Source organism: Ursus arctos, unplaced genomic scaffold, assembly GCF_023065955.2.
Source record: "Ursus arctos isolate Adak ecotype North America unplaced genomic scaffold, UrsArc2.0 scaffold_21, whole genome shotgun sequence".
Taxonomy (NCBI): Eukaryota; Metazoa; Chordata; class Mammalia; order Carnivora; family Ursidae; genus Ursus; species Ursus arctos.
In genome coordinates, this window is record NW_026622886.1 from 2,631,001 (window position 1) to 2,649,109 (window position 18,109).

Genomic DNA, 18,109 nt, shown 5'->3' on the forward strand with positions numbered 1-18,109 from the left:
TCCTAAAAGATATTTTCAGTCTACTTCTAGTGATGAGACTTACTAGGGGCTCCAAGAAACTCCTTTATTGCATAGTAACCAAAGACTGTAAATGACGAACCATCATGACATTTCTGGCCTTGCTAGGGGTATGGGAAGTCTCCAAAGATCTTGCCTTCCAAAAATTTGAATTAATTAATTAACTTAATTAAATAAACAAAATAAGGACAGGACATATAAACTAGGGTCAGAGGAACGTGGAGCTGGTGCCTGTAGGACATCGCAGGTACCTGTTGGGGTTGAATTGTTTAAGGGTGCTTGTCAATAGTTAAGAAAGTGGTTTGGGTCCTGACTTGAGCATTGGGAAGGAAAGCCTGGGTTTGCTGTGCTGAACCCAGACACTCAAGGTGGGGCTGAAGTGACTCAAAGTAGTTTTCTCTGCAAGAATAAAGGTCAGTTCACAGGTTAGGCCCATAGGGTTCCCACCAATTAAAATCAGGCAGTGCGCTCACAATCCATATCACCAACCCAGGAAAAAATGAGTAGCCCCCCAGAGATTGTAGATAGTAGAAAGGTCAGATACGTGATATAGAATAGCTAGGCATTTAAATATCTAAATAAATAAAGGATTAATCACCGTGTTGATGGGGGGAGCTGATGCATGTGCCAGGGAGGGGTATATGGAAGATCTCTGTTCTTCCCTCTCAATTTTGTTATAAACCTAAAATTGCTCTGAAAAATAAAGTCTTAAATTAAAAAGACTAACACACAAGCAAAAGCGTCAAAACTGGATTTATCCTTCTCTAAATTAATCCAGTTATTCAAATGTCAGTTATATCTGTCATCGCCTGGCTCCTTGGGCCAAACCAAACTCTAAAAGTTAAAACTGTTTTACTTAAAAAAAAGAAAAGAAAAGAAAAGATTATGGGGCGCCTGGGTGGCTCAGTTGGTTAAGTGGCTGCCTTTGACTCAGGTCATGATCCTGGAGTCCTGGGATCAAGCCCCACATTGGGCTCCCCACTAAGCGGGGAGTCTGATTCTTCCTCTGCCTGCTGCTCCCCCTGCTTGTGCTCTCTCTCTCAAATAAAATCTTTTAAAAAAAAGATTATTAGGCATGCATATATGAATTTGAAAAATGGACACTTACAGAAATGAGAAAAACCACAGAAATCAAAAACTTAATTTAGTGAACCTAGGGGATCTGTCCAAAGGAAAAGGAAAACACGAAAGCAGTGTTAAGACATAGAGGACACATCTGCAGGGGAATGACAGTTACCCTGCCAGTGACCTCTCTCTTCACCTACAGCGGAGGCCAGAAGACAGTGATACAGCATTTTCAAAGTGCTGAGAGAAAATAACAGCTTGTGATTATGTACCCAGCAAAACTGTCATTCAGAGATAAGGGTGAAATAGTCACTTACAGATAAATAAAAAACCGGAGAGCTTACCACCAAGAGACCTTCGTTAAAGGATATACTTCAAAAAGAAGGAAAATTATTCTGGAAGAATGGTTGGAAATGCAAGAAGGAGTGACTAACGACTAATAAACTTGTATATAAAATAAACACTTTCTGTGTAAAATAGTAATGTCTAACTTTTGAGTGTGAAAAACAACTAAAATCATGGGTAGCCATGGTATGTACGTTGGAAGTGAGTCTACAGAACTCAGTGTTCTAAGATCCTTATATTTTTTGAGAGAAGGGTAAGGATATTATCTGACCCTCAACTTTAATTTTAATTTTTTTAAAGATTTTCTTTATTTGTCAGAGAGAGAGAGTGGGCACACACAAGCAGGGGGAGTGGCAGACAGAGGGAAAGGGAGAAGCAGGCTCCCCACTGAGCTGGGAGCCTGGGATCGTGAACTGAGCAGAAGGCAGATGCTTAACAGACTGAGCCACCCAGGTGTCCCAACCCTCAACTTTTAAAAGTAAATGTGCATGATAAACTTGAAAGGATTAACACCAAAAGAAGAGAAGTAGAGTGCATAAATTCCAAAGTAGTGAAAAAATAGGATGAGAAAATAAAAGTTTATAAAGAGCAAGAAGCATAGGGGCGCCTGGATAGCTCAGTCTGTTAAGTGTCTGCCTACGGCTCAGGTCATGATCTCAGGGTCCTGGAATCGAGGCCCACATTGGGCTCCCTGCACTACAGGGATGTTGCTTCTCCCTCTCCCTCTGCCTGCCACTCCCCCTGCTTGTGTGCACTCTCTTTCTTTCTTTCAGTCAAATAAATAAATAAAATCTTAAAAAAAAAAAAAAAGAAGCATAGATAAAGTGGGATAGATGGAAATAAGAAAGGTAAAATGTTAGAAATAAGTCCAAATATATTAATAATCATGATAAATAACAGTGGATTAAGCTCATCTTAAGGCAGGGATCATCAAATTGGGGAAAAAGAAGTCCAGATATATGTGGCACACATAAGTCCACATAAAGGTTAAAAGCAAATGGGTGGAAAAAAACCAGACATATACTAAAGAAAACTGGTGTAGCTATATTAATATCAGATAAAGTAGAATTTATTTATTTTTTTTTAAAGATTTTATTTATTTATGTGACAGAGAGACAGCAGCGAGAGAGGGAACACAAGCAGGGGGAGTGGGAGAGGAAGAAGCAGGCTCCTCCCAGCAGAGGAGCCCGATGTGGGACTCGATCCCGGAACGCCGGGATCACGCCCTGAGCCGAAGGCAGACGCTTAACGACTGAGCCACCCAGGCGCCCCAGATAAGGTAGAATTTAAAGCCAAAAGCATTATTAAGGATAATGATAATAGGCTTAAATCCCCAGGAAGACATAACATTTCTAAATGTGAGTATACTGAATAAAATAACTTCAAAGTACATAGAGCAGAAAATGGTAGAACTATAGGAAGAGATTGAAGCATATCCCATTATAGTAATGATTTTAAAGTCTCTCTCTTAATTATTGATAGGTCAAGTAAGTAAAACATCTTTTTAAAATATGGATTTTATAATTGATTATAAAGTCTTAACATTTCAAAACCTCTATATTACACAGACCACTTTTTCTAGCAAAAATGTAATTAAGTTTGAATTTTAAAAAAGTAAATTTAATTTTTCAGACACTTAAATGTGGAAGTACTCCTTTTAGAATCAGGTAGAAAAATATGTTCCCATTCTCCTTGCTTCTGTTCAGCTTTATACTGTCCCTAACCAATCACAGTAAAATAAGAGAAATTGAAAGGAAAAGTATAGAAATGGAAGAAAAATGTATTTGCAGGTGATAGGATCTACACATAGAAAACTTGAAAGGATCTACAGACATATTAGAAATAGAGTTTTAGCAAGATGGCTGACTATAATATCAAAATATGTAAATCAAATTATCTTTTTATTATCAGCACCAAGCAGTAAACATAATTTTTTAAAAATACCATTTATAATAGCAAAAAATCATTATCTACTTAAGGATAAATCTTAAAAAAAGATGTACAAGACCTGTACACTGAAAATTATAACACTTAAATGAAATACATTAAAGATGACCTATATCAATAGAATGATATTCATGTTTGTTTATAGAAATACTCAAAAATGTAAATATCAGTTCTCTCCAAATTGCACAAATTTAGTGGAGGTTTTCCTCAAGCTTGGTACTATGGCCATTTGAAGCCAGATAATTCTTTGTTGTGGGGACTGTCCTGTGCAGTGTAGGACATTTAGCATTATCCCTGGCCTCTACCCACCAGATGCTATTAATACACATCCCTTCCTGTTGTGAGAACCCAAACTGTCTGCAGACATTATCAGATGTTCCCTGAGGGCCAAAATTGCCCCCAGTTGAGAACCACTGATTCAGAGCAATTATAATCAAAGTCCAAAAAGGATCTTAAAAATTGAATTTGATGGGCTGATTCCCAAATTTATCTGGAAGAATCAAAAGGTCAAGAATATCCAAAACATTCCTGAAGAAGAAAAAGTGGAGGGCTTGCCTTTCTGGATGACATGACTAAAGCAGGAGTCATCACGACAGTGTGGTATGGACGGAGGAGGGATAGGCGCGTGCGCCAACGGAACAAACTAGATGCCAGCAAACAGACCTGTGCAGCGGGGTTATCGTCGTATATGACAGAGGTGGTGTTCCACATTGGTGGGGGGAAGATGGGCTACTTCATACATAATGCTGGGGCAATTATTTATTCATTTTGAAAAAAGTGAAATTGGGTCTCTACCTCATATGCACAAAAACAATTTCTAGAGGAATTCAAGACTTAAAGGAGAAAAAAAAAAAGACATCAAAATGTTTAGGAGAAAATAAAGGAGAATATCTTTTTTACATTGGGATAGGGAAGGATTTCTTAAACGTAACCGAAAAAGTGCCAAGTATTAAAAAAGCATTTGTAAGTTTAACTCTTGTGGTAGGGAGTATTCTGAGAATAAGCCCCAATGACTTTGTCTTTATGTAATCCCTTCCCCTTTGAGAGGTGGGCATTACAGGTTGTGAATGGGAAGCGTTCTCACTCCCATGATTATGTTACATTATATGTCAAAACAGCCATCAAAAAGAATGAAATCTTGCCATTTGCAACGACGTGGATGGAACTAGAGGGTATTTTGCTAAACGAAATAAGTCAATCAGAGAACGACAAATATATGACTTCACTCATGTGGAATTTAAGAAACAAAACAGATGAACATAGGGGAAGGGAAGGAAAAATAAAATTAGATAAAATCAGAGAGGGAGACAAACTATAAGCGACAAGTCTTAACTATAACAAACTGAGGGTTGTTGGAGGGAAGATGGGTGGGGGATGGGGTAACTGGGTGATGGGCATTAAGGAGGGCACTTGATGTAACGAGCACTGGTGTTATATGCAACTGATGAATCACTAAATTCTACCTCTGAAACGAATAATAACTATATGTTAATTAATTTATTTTAAATAAATAATAAATAAATATAAAAATAATGGATATTCTTTGTTTACTGGTGTAAAACGCTTACCATTTTATAGTCATTTTCAATTAAACTTTCTAATAAAGTCACTTAAACATTCAAAAAAAAAAAAAAGGGAATATCCAGGTGGGCTTAATCCAATCATACATGCCCTTTAAAAGCAGAGTTTTCCCCAGCTGGCGGCAGAAGACGAAGTCACAGATTTCAAGTCTGAGAAGGATTTGATGCACCCTTACTGGCTTGAAAATGGAGTAATAAGGAATGCGAGTGGCTTCTAGAAGCTGAGAGTGAGCCCTGGTTGCCAGCCAGCAAGGAAATGGAGACCTCAGTCCTACAACCACAAGGAAACCAAATTCTGCCAACAGCCTGAATGATCTTGGAAGTGGATTGCTCCTCACAGTCTTCAGAGAAGAGTCCAGCTTGGCTGACACCTTGATTTTGGCCTTGTGAGACCCAAAGCAGAGGACCCGGTCAAACCTGCCTGGACTGCCGAGCTATACAACTGTGGCATAATATAATGGGCGTTGTTTTAAGCCACTAAGTTTGTTGTAATTTTTGGCAGCAATAGAAAACTTCTAAAACTATATTAAATTTAAGAATCGTCTCTTTGTTAAAAAACACCCTATAAGAAGTGAAGAAGATAGTCCCAAACTAGGAGAAAAATTTCTAACATATGTAAGTGACAAAGGATTATCCAGAATATATAAAGAATTTCTGCAAATCAGTGAGAAAAGGACAGCCCAACGGAAAAAATAGGAAGGAGATATGGAAAGCATTTCCTAAAAAAAGAGGAGGAAACATGTAAGGCCAAGAAACATTTTTTTTAAATGCTCAACCTTGTATTGTTATATAGTAGCAACAATTCTAAAATGAAATATATGAAAATACACAATTTACAATAACTTCCAGAACCATCTAATGCCATATTGTGAGGAACATCCTTCTGTTCCTTAAAGTACATTCTCTTGTACATTTGGAGTCTATTTTTTGCATATTCCTCTCTCGCTCTCTCGCTTCCCCCTCCCTTCCTCCTCCTCTTTTCCCCCTGGACTGTGATCGTGTAGTTGCCTGTTCTCTTCCCCTCTTGCTGACGCTTAGACAGCTCTCACCAGGCACTGTGTTTTGAAGGCAGTAACGAGTAAGGGTTAATCTCTTGGGTCCTCGCACCTTGTTGACTGGACTTGAATCCTGACTCAGGCTGTGTGGACTGTGTGTCCTTGGACATGCAAGCCTTTGTGCCACAATTTCATCTTCTGTAAAATGGGGAGATACGGTTTCTATCACAGGGTTGTCGTAAGAAGTAAAAGAGGTGATGTAGGACGGCACCGTCATATTCGGCAGCTACTGGCTCAGATACACTTAGTGATTTCTTGACTCCTCCCACCATGTCTGAGACCAGTTTGTTTTCTTCACCAAGTTGCAGTTTGTGTGCTGTTTCTTATTTTATCCATTTTTCTGCGGCCATGAGGAATGGGAGCCTTGGGGGCCATATGCGATCTTGTTTGGAATACCTGGACTCTGCTCCGTCCTCTGAGCCTTTTGTACGGGGTCCTGCCCATCCTGTCCAGCTAGGAAATGTGTCCTGCTGCCCTGGGGTGGGGAGATGCTCTTGAACTTCCGATCATCCACCCCATTCAGTGTGAAACTGTAGCTTTCCCTTCCGTTAAAGCGCCAGCATCTGTATTTACGCACTCTGGTACACCTCTTTTTTCCCCTTTACCAATTTCCACCTTTTCTCAGTCATAAGGAGTGAGAAGAGGATTGTCTGCTCAGTTCCCCTTGTTCCAGACGTGTGGATAGTGATGAGAAATCTCAGAATCTTATCACCTCATCGCTATCACATTTGGGGGATAGGGGATACTTTCCTTGGCCCCCAGTCATTTTCCGTTTAAAATTTTTTAGATTTTTAAACTTAAATTTAAAATGTTAGATTGCCGTTGTAAACTTTTTTGGATTAGTTTTGACTTTTTAAAAAATTTCTTTTAAATTTCTTTTACATTTTTTAATTTCTTAGATTTTCAGTGATGGAAATGTGTGTTTTGCAGGTAGTAAAGATGTGTTGCAGTTTCCATGTACTGTCTTAACCTAGGAGCCAGCCCCTGAATACTTACTTAATCCTGCCTGTGTAGTGACTGTATGCGCCTCGTCTCCGGCTGAGCACTTAACACAGTCTGTGCGTTTTCCTGTTCCCTGTTATTCTTAAGTCAGAACTACTGGCAGTGTCTCAAATTTCCTATGCTATTGTTAGCAAAACACAGAAATAAAATTGCCTCAACTCCCTTTTTAAGATCTCCTACAACAGAGGTCTGTCCTTTCTCACCTTTTCTTTTCTTTTTTTTTTTTTTTTAAAGATTTTATTTATTCATTCGACAGAGATAGAGACAGCCAGCGAGAGAGGGAACACAAGCAGGGGCAGTGGGAGAGGAAGAAGCAGGCTCATAGCGGAAGAGCCTGATGTGGGGCTCGATCCCATAACACCGGGATCACGCCCTGAGCCGAAGGCAGACGCTTAACCGCTGTGCCACCCAGGCGCCCCCTTTCTCACCTTTTCTTATCTATTTAAAATTTAATTTTTAAAGTTGCTTAAACATCTCTACTTTCTTATTCTTTTGTTTTGTTTTGTTTTCGTTGGGGGGAGAAAGGCTTTTCTCCACTAATCTCAAAATTCATCTTTCAAAAAAGATTTACAGGGCTCACACTCTACCTCCAGGCCCTCCGCAGCATTTCTCAGAAGTAAATAGGAGCGTAAAGATGGTGTCTATGGTGAACGTTGTGGTGCCCCCCAGACCCCCCCTTCAGGATCAAGGCACTCGTTCCCTTGGCTGCTGGGAGGGTAGGCCAGTGAGGAATCTCAGCTCAGTCCTTGTCTGGGAATTCCCAACAGTTGAAGAGAACCTCTTGGCCCAATGTCACAGCCCCTTCCTGAGGGAAACAATATCCAGTGACCTGTGGTTGTGGCTGGGCTGCTCCCTTGCTTCAAGGCAGGACAACTGTGAAGAGCCAGCCCAGCTCCATAGCTCCTGGTAGCATCCGTCACGGCCTCTGCTGCAGCCATATTACAGATCAGTTTCTCCCTTGGCCCAGTCCTGCCTTCCACGCTCCTCACCGGTCTTGTTCCAGAGAGTACTGCCTAATGGATCTCCCTTATACAAAAATGAACCTTGGGATTGGTTTCCTGGGGAACCCAACCTATGACAGTGGCTTTTCCTCAAGGTTTAAAATATAGGAGTATCATAATATGTGTATGTCCGTGAAGAAAGAGAATTATATAGCAAATGGAACAAAATGTTAACAATTGGTAAACCTGGATAAAGAGTATATGGGAGTTCTGTGTACTATTCTTGCAGCAATATTTCCATAAGTTTGAAATTATTACAAAATGGAAGTTTAAAAAATTAGGACAAATTTCAATTACTTGAAGATGCTTAAGTGCATTTATGCTCTAAGACAGTGAAGTTGTTAAGGTTCCAAACTCGTGATTCTGCACAAGTTAGATATAAAGATAATCACCATGAGACTTCCATATCTTATCAGTTCATTAGCCCACAGAGTATTTTCTTTGGTGGATGCATTTTCTTTTTAAAGCTGATTTGGTTAAGTAAATGATTTAATTTATTTACACTACACCTGAAAGGACCCTATACATAGCAACAGTATCTATTAGGTACTGTATAATAAGTGGAGCAGTTTGGGAATTTACCAAATTTGTGCTGCATTTCATTCCAAAGTGTGCTCTTGCCTTGTTAATGTCTGACGGTTTGAATGTCAGTTTGGTATCTCCTCTAAGAAACAAACACAGGGTCTGTAGTTCTGCTCTGCAGTATTATCTGAGTTGTACAGGCTCCGTGAAATCTACAGCCTCTCTCTCGATGGTTTCCTCCCGGCATCTCCAGCCTTGGTATCTAACCTCTCATCTTCGAATGACCCGATAGCATCACTACCTCAGCGCCTTCACTTTTCCCTTTGGGGTTTCACATTTGCACACGAGTCCTTCTGGCTTGGGACTTCACCGTCTCAACTGATAAATAGCTTATGATACCAAAAGGACTTCATTTCCACCAAGAAACTGAACGTGTGCTCTCCCCTTCCATTTGCTTGTGAAAATCCAGAAATAAATCTTGTGTAATCGCCTAATTTAATTAAGGACACCTCACTTCCAGTGTTGTGCTGATGCTAAAAAAAAGTCTCAGATGAATTTCCATAGACTCACTTTGTGCTAACTGCCTCCTTCTTGCCCCTAGAAGATTATTTAATACAGGTTTAGAATATTTTAGCTATTCTAGCCTAAAATATGTCTCTAAATACTCAAGATATTTTTTTCTTTCACAGTTCTTGCTATCCTTCAGTTTTCCTCACACTTCACTTCAAAGTTGACTTCCTGCAATTGTTATTAATCTATCTCTGTGATGTCTAAACCTAAGTCCTTATCACTCCAAGGATAATTTTGTTGCCGAATACTCAAAGCGTGATCATAAAGGTAGTTCCTGATGAATCACATGAAAGTACATAGATGATCTAAGCCTCAAGCCACTACTGTTTGCCAGTATTCATTATAAAATCTCCAGGCCCCAAAATAAGCTCATTTTAATTATTCATTTTCATGTGACATTAGGAGAAGATGAAAAGTTAGAGCCATAATTGCGAAGTTCTTATTCTTTCTTCCGTGTCTTTGGCATATATCAGATTCGCTCCTCTTGCCCACATAGTACCTTCTACTTGGGATAATTTCTCATTCTACATTTATCAGGATCCTAGCCCTCCTTCAAAGCCTTGTTCGAATTTGACTTCCTATTTGAGGCACTTTGTGATTACTCTGGTGCGCACCGTTTTTTCCCTCCTTAGAATGTTTATTCCTAAAGTAACATAATTTAAGAAAGTTTGCATGGTCTTGTTTTCCTCTGATTGTTTCCCTTAAGTCTGTGTGTCAGTCTTATCTCCCGAGTCAGGCTGTAAACTTTCTGAAGGCGAGGACTACCAGGTCTTATACCATAGGTTTTCAAGCTATTTTCCTTGCATAGCCCCTAAAATTATTTGAAAAATTACATCCCTCCTGATGCATTTTTAGGTTGACATGTGAAATTGTATCCTAAGTCCCTGCAAAGGACATAATTCAAAATATTGACATTAAGGATAAAAGAAAACAAAATGAAACAGTTCCATGAGACTTTTAAGCACTAAGCACTGTGTGACTGCTACCTGCAGCCATTCATTTGAAAGAACACAGTCTTTAACCGTTGGAAGCTTTACATCATGTAATTCCCTTTTCTCCTTGAAGTCATATTTCCACTCCACATCCCTCACAGGATTTCATCAGAATAGAAAGTATTTTGATGCCTGAAAGTGTTCTCTACATCAAACATGTATATAAATTGAAATTGTTTTTCTACATTTTCTAGGACCAGAGGCTTTTTTTTAAGTGGTAAAATATTCTTTCTAGATTGATTTATCATTACAATTACTTTTAGCACACAATTGATCAAAACCAAAACCACATAAGTGTATTATAAATTTTTATAAACACATTAAACATAAAGAATACCATTTTATTGGAAATACATGTTTCTATGAGATACATGGACCTGCTTGTTTACCCACCTATGAATACTACTTATTGCTGGAAATAAGCAGGGTTCAGCATAAATTCTGTTTCTCTTTTACATTTTTATGGATGGAAATGCTGAGACTTATTCACGTAAAATTGTAGGTGGGAATAGAAGGTGTTTTATTATAGCAGTGTCAGTTCTATGAATTCCTTTTAAGTAATATTCCAGACTTATATAGTAATTTATTATAAAAATGGTTTCATGTCTTGTCAGCTTTTGACTTGATTAGGTCTGTCTTCAGTGTTGTTGAAAGCAAAGAATTGGAAACAACCCACTTAGAAAAAGATTTGTTGAACAGTCATTAGGAGTAATGGACTTTCTCAATTTCTGGGAATAACATCAAAAAAACCTTTACTAAAATTTATCAGATGATTATTAATTATTGCCAGTTACATTTTAACCCAATATACTCAAAGTGTGAAAAAGAAAAACATTAATTGCTTTATACCTGTCAGTATAATAATTCTCTAGATAATCATTTTATTGTTTCATATGCTTTAACTATGAACTATGTTGCAGCAACTCTTCAGAACTACAGATTTGGTTCATCCCATTTTTGGAAAATAATGACCATATTTACCTAGTTGGCAAAGCCGGCCCTTGTTGTCAAAACGGTCTGCCAAATCAGATTTCAACTTTCTTTCAGAAAACATCTTTATTCAAATAAGCATCACTGTGGTTGTGCTCACATTCCTAAGGGAGATGGCTAAGGCATGGAGCCTGGTCCTAAGTCTGTTGCATTGATGAAATAAGGTGCCCTGTCTCCCGTGTGGTGCTTTCCTTCTGTCCTCTCGCAGGACCCCTCCTCAGAAATGATGCGTTCTTAGACAACAGCTGGGGGATGAAAAGCACAGGACATTAAATGAAACTTGTCAACTGTTCTGCTCCTCCATACTGTAGTATATCTGAGTACCAAACATCCCAGTATGGACCAAAATACCCTGTTATTTATGCCATGCTTTGCCATTAAGAGAAATATGTGTAAAACAAGACAAATTTTGGAGCTTTCTTTGGATTTTTCCTGCATTGATTGAAGGAGGCTTCCCTATACCAGTGTTTTCTACTATTGTTTGGCATTTAGCGGTTCTTATGCTCACAGCATAAAGGAAGATGACCATAATAAGATGGGTAGAGGATGGGTCTTTCTTTGTCAAGTGGAGGAAATCGGTTAGGAGAGAGGAAGAGGGAAGAACAAGCCTGATGCTGCCACACAGTCGCATTCTCAGGCAGATCAGTTTTTGGAAAGAGTGTATATAAAAGCGGCAGATGTCGGCATTGATTCCTTTAAAACTATCTGTGCCCACCTAGCCCTTGGGAAGCCTACCCCAGTGGTGTGCAAACACCAGTTTGAAGATAGCTTTCTTACACTTCTTATTGTACCCAATAATATGCTGAGAGATAGTGCTATTACTTCGTTTACACAGTAACTCAGATAGAAAGGAGGGGCGCCTGGCTGGCTCAGTCGGGTAAGCATCTAACTCTTGATTTCGGCTCAGGTCATGATCTCAGGGTTCTGAGATCAAGCCTCACGATGGGCTCCACACTGGGTGTAGAGCCTGCTCGGGATTCTCTCTCTCCCTCTCCCTTTGCCCCTCCCCCCCCAGGAAAAAAAAAAGAGGAAAATGGCAACTACAAAACCATTACATTCAGTAAAAACATACAAGCAGAAATCTCTGTTTTCACTAGCATTTCTCTTATGTTTAAATTTTTTAAAATTTTGTTTAAAAGTGCATTCTCATCATACAACCTATACCTCATACATGTGAATACAGGAGATCCACACTGCCGTTATAGAGTTCTTTTAAATATTAATTAGAATAATTCTAGTTGTCATTCCTCCTTTGCTAAGGGTAATTTTCAGACTATAGTTTTCTACACTGTATTGTGCCTTATTTTTAAAAAGATGTTTCAAATAATAAAGCATACAATAAAATTGTTGATGGGAGAAAAGGCTAGAATCAAAGGTGTATTTTTAAATTGGCCTGAATTTGTCAATTATTGTAAAGGGATATATTAAAGTGACCATCAGTGGATGATGTGTATGTGGCAGACAGAATGGATCTTCAGAAGTAATTAACTCAAAAATTGTGATCTAATGTAAACACATTACTATTTTTTGCCTAAGTGAAATCTTAGCTTTATGTTGTTGACAGAAAACACTTCCAAGGCAGGATCGAAACAAGAGCAGTGCCAAGATACTCAGTTGCCTTGTGGAAATGTGTTGTCCCAGGAAACACTACCAGTCAAGATTAATGCTTGGAAATCCACAGAGGTAAGTCACTTGTGGCAGTTTTCCTGTTGCTGCTGTAACAAGTTACCACCCAGCCAGTGTCTTAAATCAGCACCAGTGCGCTGTTTTACAGTTCTGTGGGTTACAAGTCCGACGCGGCTCTCCTGGGCTAACATCAAGGTGTCTGGCTGCAGGCTGCATTCCTTTCTGGAGGCCCCGAGGGGAGAATTTGTTTCCTTGTCCTTCCCAGCTTCAGCTTCCTGTGTTCTAAGGGAAATGGTGCTTGTCTTTGAAATTTGTTTTTGTTGTCTTTTGTTACACAGTTTTAAATAAGAATAAGATTAAATTATCAAAGTTTTCCTTTATAGCTGATGCTTTTAAAAACATCTTATTTAAGAAATTCTTTTTATCCTAATATAATAAAGATCCCTTATTTTTTCTTCTAAATGAAATTTTTGTGCCCTCTAGAATTTTACTGTATAGTATGAAATAGGGGTTTTATTGGGGTGCCTGGGTGGCTCAGTCATTGGGTGGCTTGGTCATTAGGCGTCTGCCTTTGGCTCAGGTCATGGTCATGGGAAGAAGCCCTGCATCTGTTCCCCGCCACCCCTCGGCTGGGAGCCTGCTTCTCCCTCTCCCCTGCCTGCTGCTTCCCCTACTTGTGCTCTCTCTCTGTGTCAAGTAAATAAGTAAAATCTTAAAAAAAAAAAAAAAAAAGTAGGGGTTTTATTGTCTTTGTACCCCTGTGGATAAACAATATTTAATTTATTGAACAGTCCATCTTTCTCTCCTCCTCTAAAAAAACCTTTTTATTGTGAAATAAAATTACAGACTTGGAGGAAGCTGCAGAAATAGTACAGAGTCCCACGTACCGAGTATCCAGCATCCCCCCTGCTGGCATCTTCTATGACCGTTAGTACAATATCGAGACAAGGAGATGGCCGTCCGTATGTCACTGCTGACTGTCTACAGACCTTGTTCAGTTTCCAAATTTTCCAAATTTTCAATTCAGTGAATACTGAATTTTTTAACTCCCCTTTGTGTGTGTGTGTGGGGGGGGGGGCAGTTTCCTATGCAATTTTATTCCAAGTATAGATTCAGGTAACCAGCACCAAAATCAAGATACAGAAATGTTATGTCCACACAAAAGAGGTCTCTCATGCTATCCACCCCATCTCTTCCCCACCCCCAAACCACCTCATCCCCTGACAACCAGTAATCTTTTCTCCATCTCTATAGTTTTATTATTTCTAGAATGTTATGTAAATGGAGATAGACAATATGTAGCCTTTTGAGATAAGTTTTTCTTTTTTTCTTCCCACTCAGCATAATACTCTTGAGATCCATTCAGGTTGTGAAGTTTTCATATCTCTGGGATAAATGTCTAAGGGTGTGATTGCTGGGGTGTGTGGCAAGTGCATACTAAATTTGGTAAAAAAAATTGTCAAACTGTGTTCTAGAGTGGCTCTAACATTTTACATTCCCACCAGCAGTGTATGAGAGATCCAGTTTCTCTGCACCCTCACCAGCTTTTGCCATTACCGTTTTTATTTTAGCTGTTTGAATAGCTGTGTGGTGATATCTCATTGTGGTTTTAATTTGTGTTTCCCAAGTGGCTAACGATGTCGAGCCTTTTTTCATGTGCTCATTTGTACCATCATAACTTCTCTTTGGTAAAATACATGTTCAGGTCTTTTGTCCATTTTCTAATTGGACTGCTTACTACCACTGAGTTTTGAGAGTTCTTTGTATGTTCTGGATACCATTGTGTTTCTATTCATGCTCTCATCCATGAAGATACTCATCTTGTTTCTGAGCATGACCTGTGTCTTTAACTTTCACATTTGTATTTGCTCTGTCGTTGCTGTGGGGGCAGGGGGGGGAAGGATGGTATCCCCAAAGTGTGGAAATCTGTTCCACTCAAAACTATTTGCAATTATCTCATTCACTCATTTGTTTTTCTGTTTTATGTGTGCTTCTTGTTCTAAGGAAAGCTGCTTGAGCATAGAGACCATTTTAGTCTTATTCATTACTCAATCTTCATTTGCCAAATATTTGTTAATGAAGAAATGACTGAATACTAGACACTCCATATGAACCTCCTTCTCTCCCTTTCTTGTGAAAGAGGCTTGTTTGGTCTCCTGCTTGGAGAGCTTTTTTAGTGTTCCCTGCCACCGTTCCTATGAGAGTGGCTGGAATTATTTATCGACCTTCTGTTCCCAACCCTTTTCCTGAACCCAGTTAGGTACTGGATTTACCCGATTTTCTAGCAGCTCGGTAAAGTATTTAAAATTAAAATTTCACTGTTCCTTAATTGCATAGTAGCCCACAGACTGAAAATATGTAGGTTACGATGTGGGAAACAAAGGCAGGAGAAAAATTATTTAATTCTTTATTAGTTACAGCCCGTTGACAAGACCTTGAAACAGGCAGAGTGACATTCCTCTGCCTAGATGTTAATAATTGCCAAGGGCCAAAGGTAATCTTAGCCCAACCTCCAGGACCCTGTAAGTCTACTTTAAGATATAAAAATTCCTTTGGAAACTTCCTTTACCTCTACCCTCCCCCCCATACATGTTGGCAATCACCCTCCAAGCATAGGACCCACCGATATACATCTGAAGGGTGTTGTGACTGAGGGTTTACTAAACAATAATAAATGACCTTTCCCAACAATAGTTAATCCACGCAGGATCCTGGAAACCTTGCTTCCAAAATACCTGGGAGGCTTACACTATCCCTAACCCCCTCCCAACTTGAAAGTATAAAATCGGCCACTCCTCACGACCCCAGTGCAGCCCTTTCCGCCCACTGGCGATGTTCCCCATGCTTTAATAAAACCACCTTTTTGCACCAAATACATCTCAGGGTTTCCTTCTTGGCTGTTGGCTTCAAACCCTAACGTCTTTCCTGTATCAGATTAGTTTAAAAGATATGACATTAAGTCAAAATGATTTTTAAATTTGAGATCAGTTTTATTTGCTGCTGCTGGCTTTTAGGGGAGAAAACAGAGTTGAATAATCTTATATGCTTTGGACCCTAACAAAGGCATAAAATGCCACCGAGCTTTTTGTATCAGTCTTCAAATTCTCATTATTATTGTTTTTTCTTACTTGAGAGGAACCCACCGTAATTGATTTGTATCATTCAGCATCTTATATCAGTTAGCAAAAAATGGTGCCCTTCTCTCAAAAGAAGTTTAAAGCTGGATTTTCCTTTTTCGGTGCCTTACTACCGTATCATGGCATGATTCCATCATTCTGTTGACAAGCATCTCCTCTTATTACTGTCAGGAACATTTGATGCAGCCCAGTATGTCCTCTTCAGAAATCTGCTTTTGTGGCAGAAGACAACACCTACCAAGCTGAACAGTCAAATCTAATTGTTGTTGCCAAATGTACTACATCTACGTTAAAATCCTCATGTTCTTAATAAGAATGAAATAGAAATACTGTCGATTGCTTAGGCAGATGAGGGGTGCTGAAAATAGCTTTTCAAAACTTTAAATAGAAACCCCTTTATTCTCTTTCCACAAATGAAAGAATGATCTAAAAGCAGTAAACAAAATTCTTAACAGAATAGGGCTTTCAGAAGCAGAACAGTGCTTGCCTGTGGTACTTCCCAAACTAAGAAAAGCCTGCAAATGTATGACACTTAGACTCGGATATGTTTTCTCTCTGCCTATTGTCCAGAGTCTTTATTATCAAATTTGCTAATTAATAAGGTTGTATGTAGCTTTTCACCACCTCGAAAGACCTTCCTCTTTTCCTGTTTGAGGAGATTCAACAATAAGGGTTATGATTTTTTTTTTTTTGTCACAGTTGTTTCTATAGCAACAGATAGGGATGCTACGAATTGGTTCACACAAAATTAAAGCTGACCAAAGCCTTCAGTCTAGTTGTGAGTTGCTAAATTGCTAGTGATGGAAGATAAATGTTTATTTCCTATTGCCTCTGTTTATTATTTTGCTAAATGAAGAGTAAACAGTTTTTATCCTCGGGCTTATTAGCATATCGTTTATTATATTTGCAAAAATCTGAACTCATCAAAGCTGTTAGGGAAATGGAAATCATACCTATTCTAATCATGCTAATCCATCATCCCTGTACTCCTTTCTGCGTCATTACTTCATGCTTAAAAGTCCTTTTTATTTTCATGTTTGTATTTTTATTCTTTTTAAGTTGGAAGATAATTATGGGGAAAAGTTTAAACAATAAGAAAGGGTAAAGAGTGAAAAACGAAGTTTGTTCTTACTTCTCTATACATCTTCTGTTCCTTTCCTCAGAGGCATCCATTCCTAACTAGGTTCTTAGAGATTTGGGAGGGCAATTTTCTGTGTCCATACATTTCTTTTACCTAAAGGGTAAAATGTTCAGTATGTACTGCTCTGCAGCGTGGTTTGAACTAAGCAATACATATTGGACATCTTTTTATGTAATCGGTGCAGTCATTTAATGTATATTGCCTCAAATCTTTTTTCACTAAACTGTAGATTATGGATACCTTTCTCCATCAGTATGTATACCTGCTGTATTCTTGATGCATGAATGAATCTTCATTTATTTCGCCACCCCCTGTTGGTAATCATTTAGGCATATTTTTATGTTTTTGTCTATTGAAAGCAATATTGTAATAACCGCTCTGATACATATTTTTATATGATGCTGTCCCGGAAGTGGAATCACCCAAAGGTTATATTTATTTTTCTTTTGGAAAAGTCCTCCTAAATTGTCCTCCCCAAAGTTGCATCAGTTTACATCCACCAAAAATGTATCCCCTCATCTTCGCAAATCCTAAGGATTATCATCTTGTACATTTTTGTCAGCCTGAGAGGTGGGAGTTTATTTTACTTTCTTCCATGATAATTATAGGTCAGATTAGAACAACTTTGCATGCATTTATTGGGAATTTGTGTTTCTTTTTCCTTATTAACTCTATTCATGTCCTTTTCTCATTTTTTCTCTTTGGTTTCTCATCTTTTTCTTACCAGGTTCCAAGAGCTATTTGGCTTTTAAATGATTACCCCATTGTCTGCTGCTTTAACTGTCTATTCATTTTCAGTTTTTCATTTGATTTTTTACTTTATTTATGGCTTCTTTTTTTTTTCTTCTTTTTCTTTTTGGCCTTTGTGAAGGGAAAACACACTGCTCTTCCTTTGTTTCTTTTTTCCTCTCACACTGTGGTCACACTTCACTTCTGACAGCAGAGATGTGGGCTTTCCACACACCAAGCTATTCTCTGCTACACCAGCTGGGTGTCCTGCCATTCAACTCAATTCTGACACTCTCTACCTGAAGATAGCATCAGATTTCACAGGCTGAGTGCTCAGTCCCCAAAACTCCCTTTCCCCCACCTCCCATTTCAGATGCCAATTGCAAGTC

At 38.8% G+C, this 18,109-nt stretch overlaps 1 protein-coding gene across 1 annotated transcript in view; it reads left to right on the forward strand.

Moving 5' to 3' along the window:
* Nucleotides 1-18,109, forward strand: part of ENTHD1 (ENTH domain containing 1) — a 97,060-nt gene that overhangs the window by 25,008 nt on the left and 53,943 nt on the right. The window contains exon 3 of the mRNA XM_026479590.4: nucleotides 12,652-12,770. Coding sequence (XP_026335375.2) covers nucleotides 12,652-12,770 — 119 coding nt within the window. The remainder of the gene's footprint in view (nucleotides 1-12,651; nucleotides 12,771-18,109) is intronic.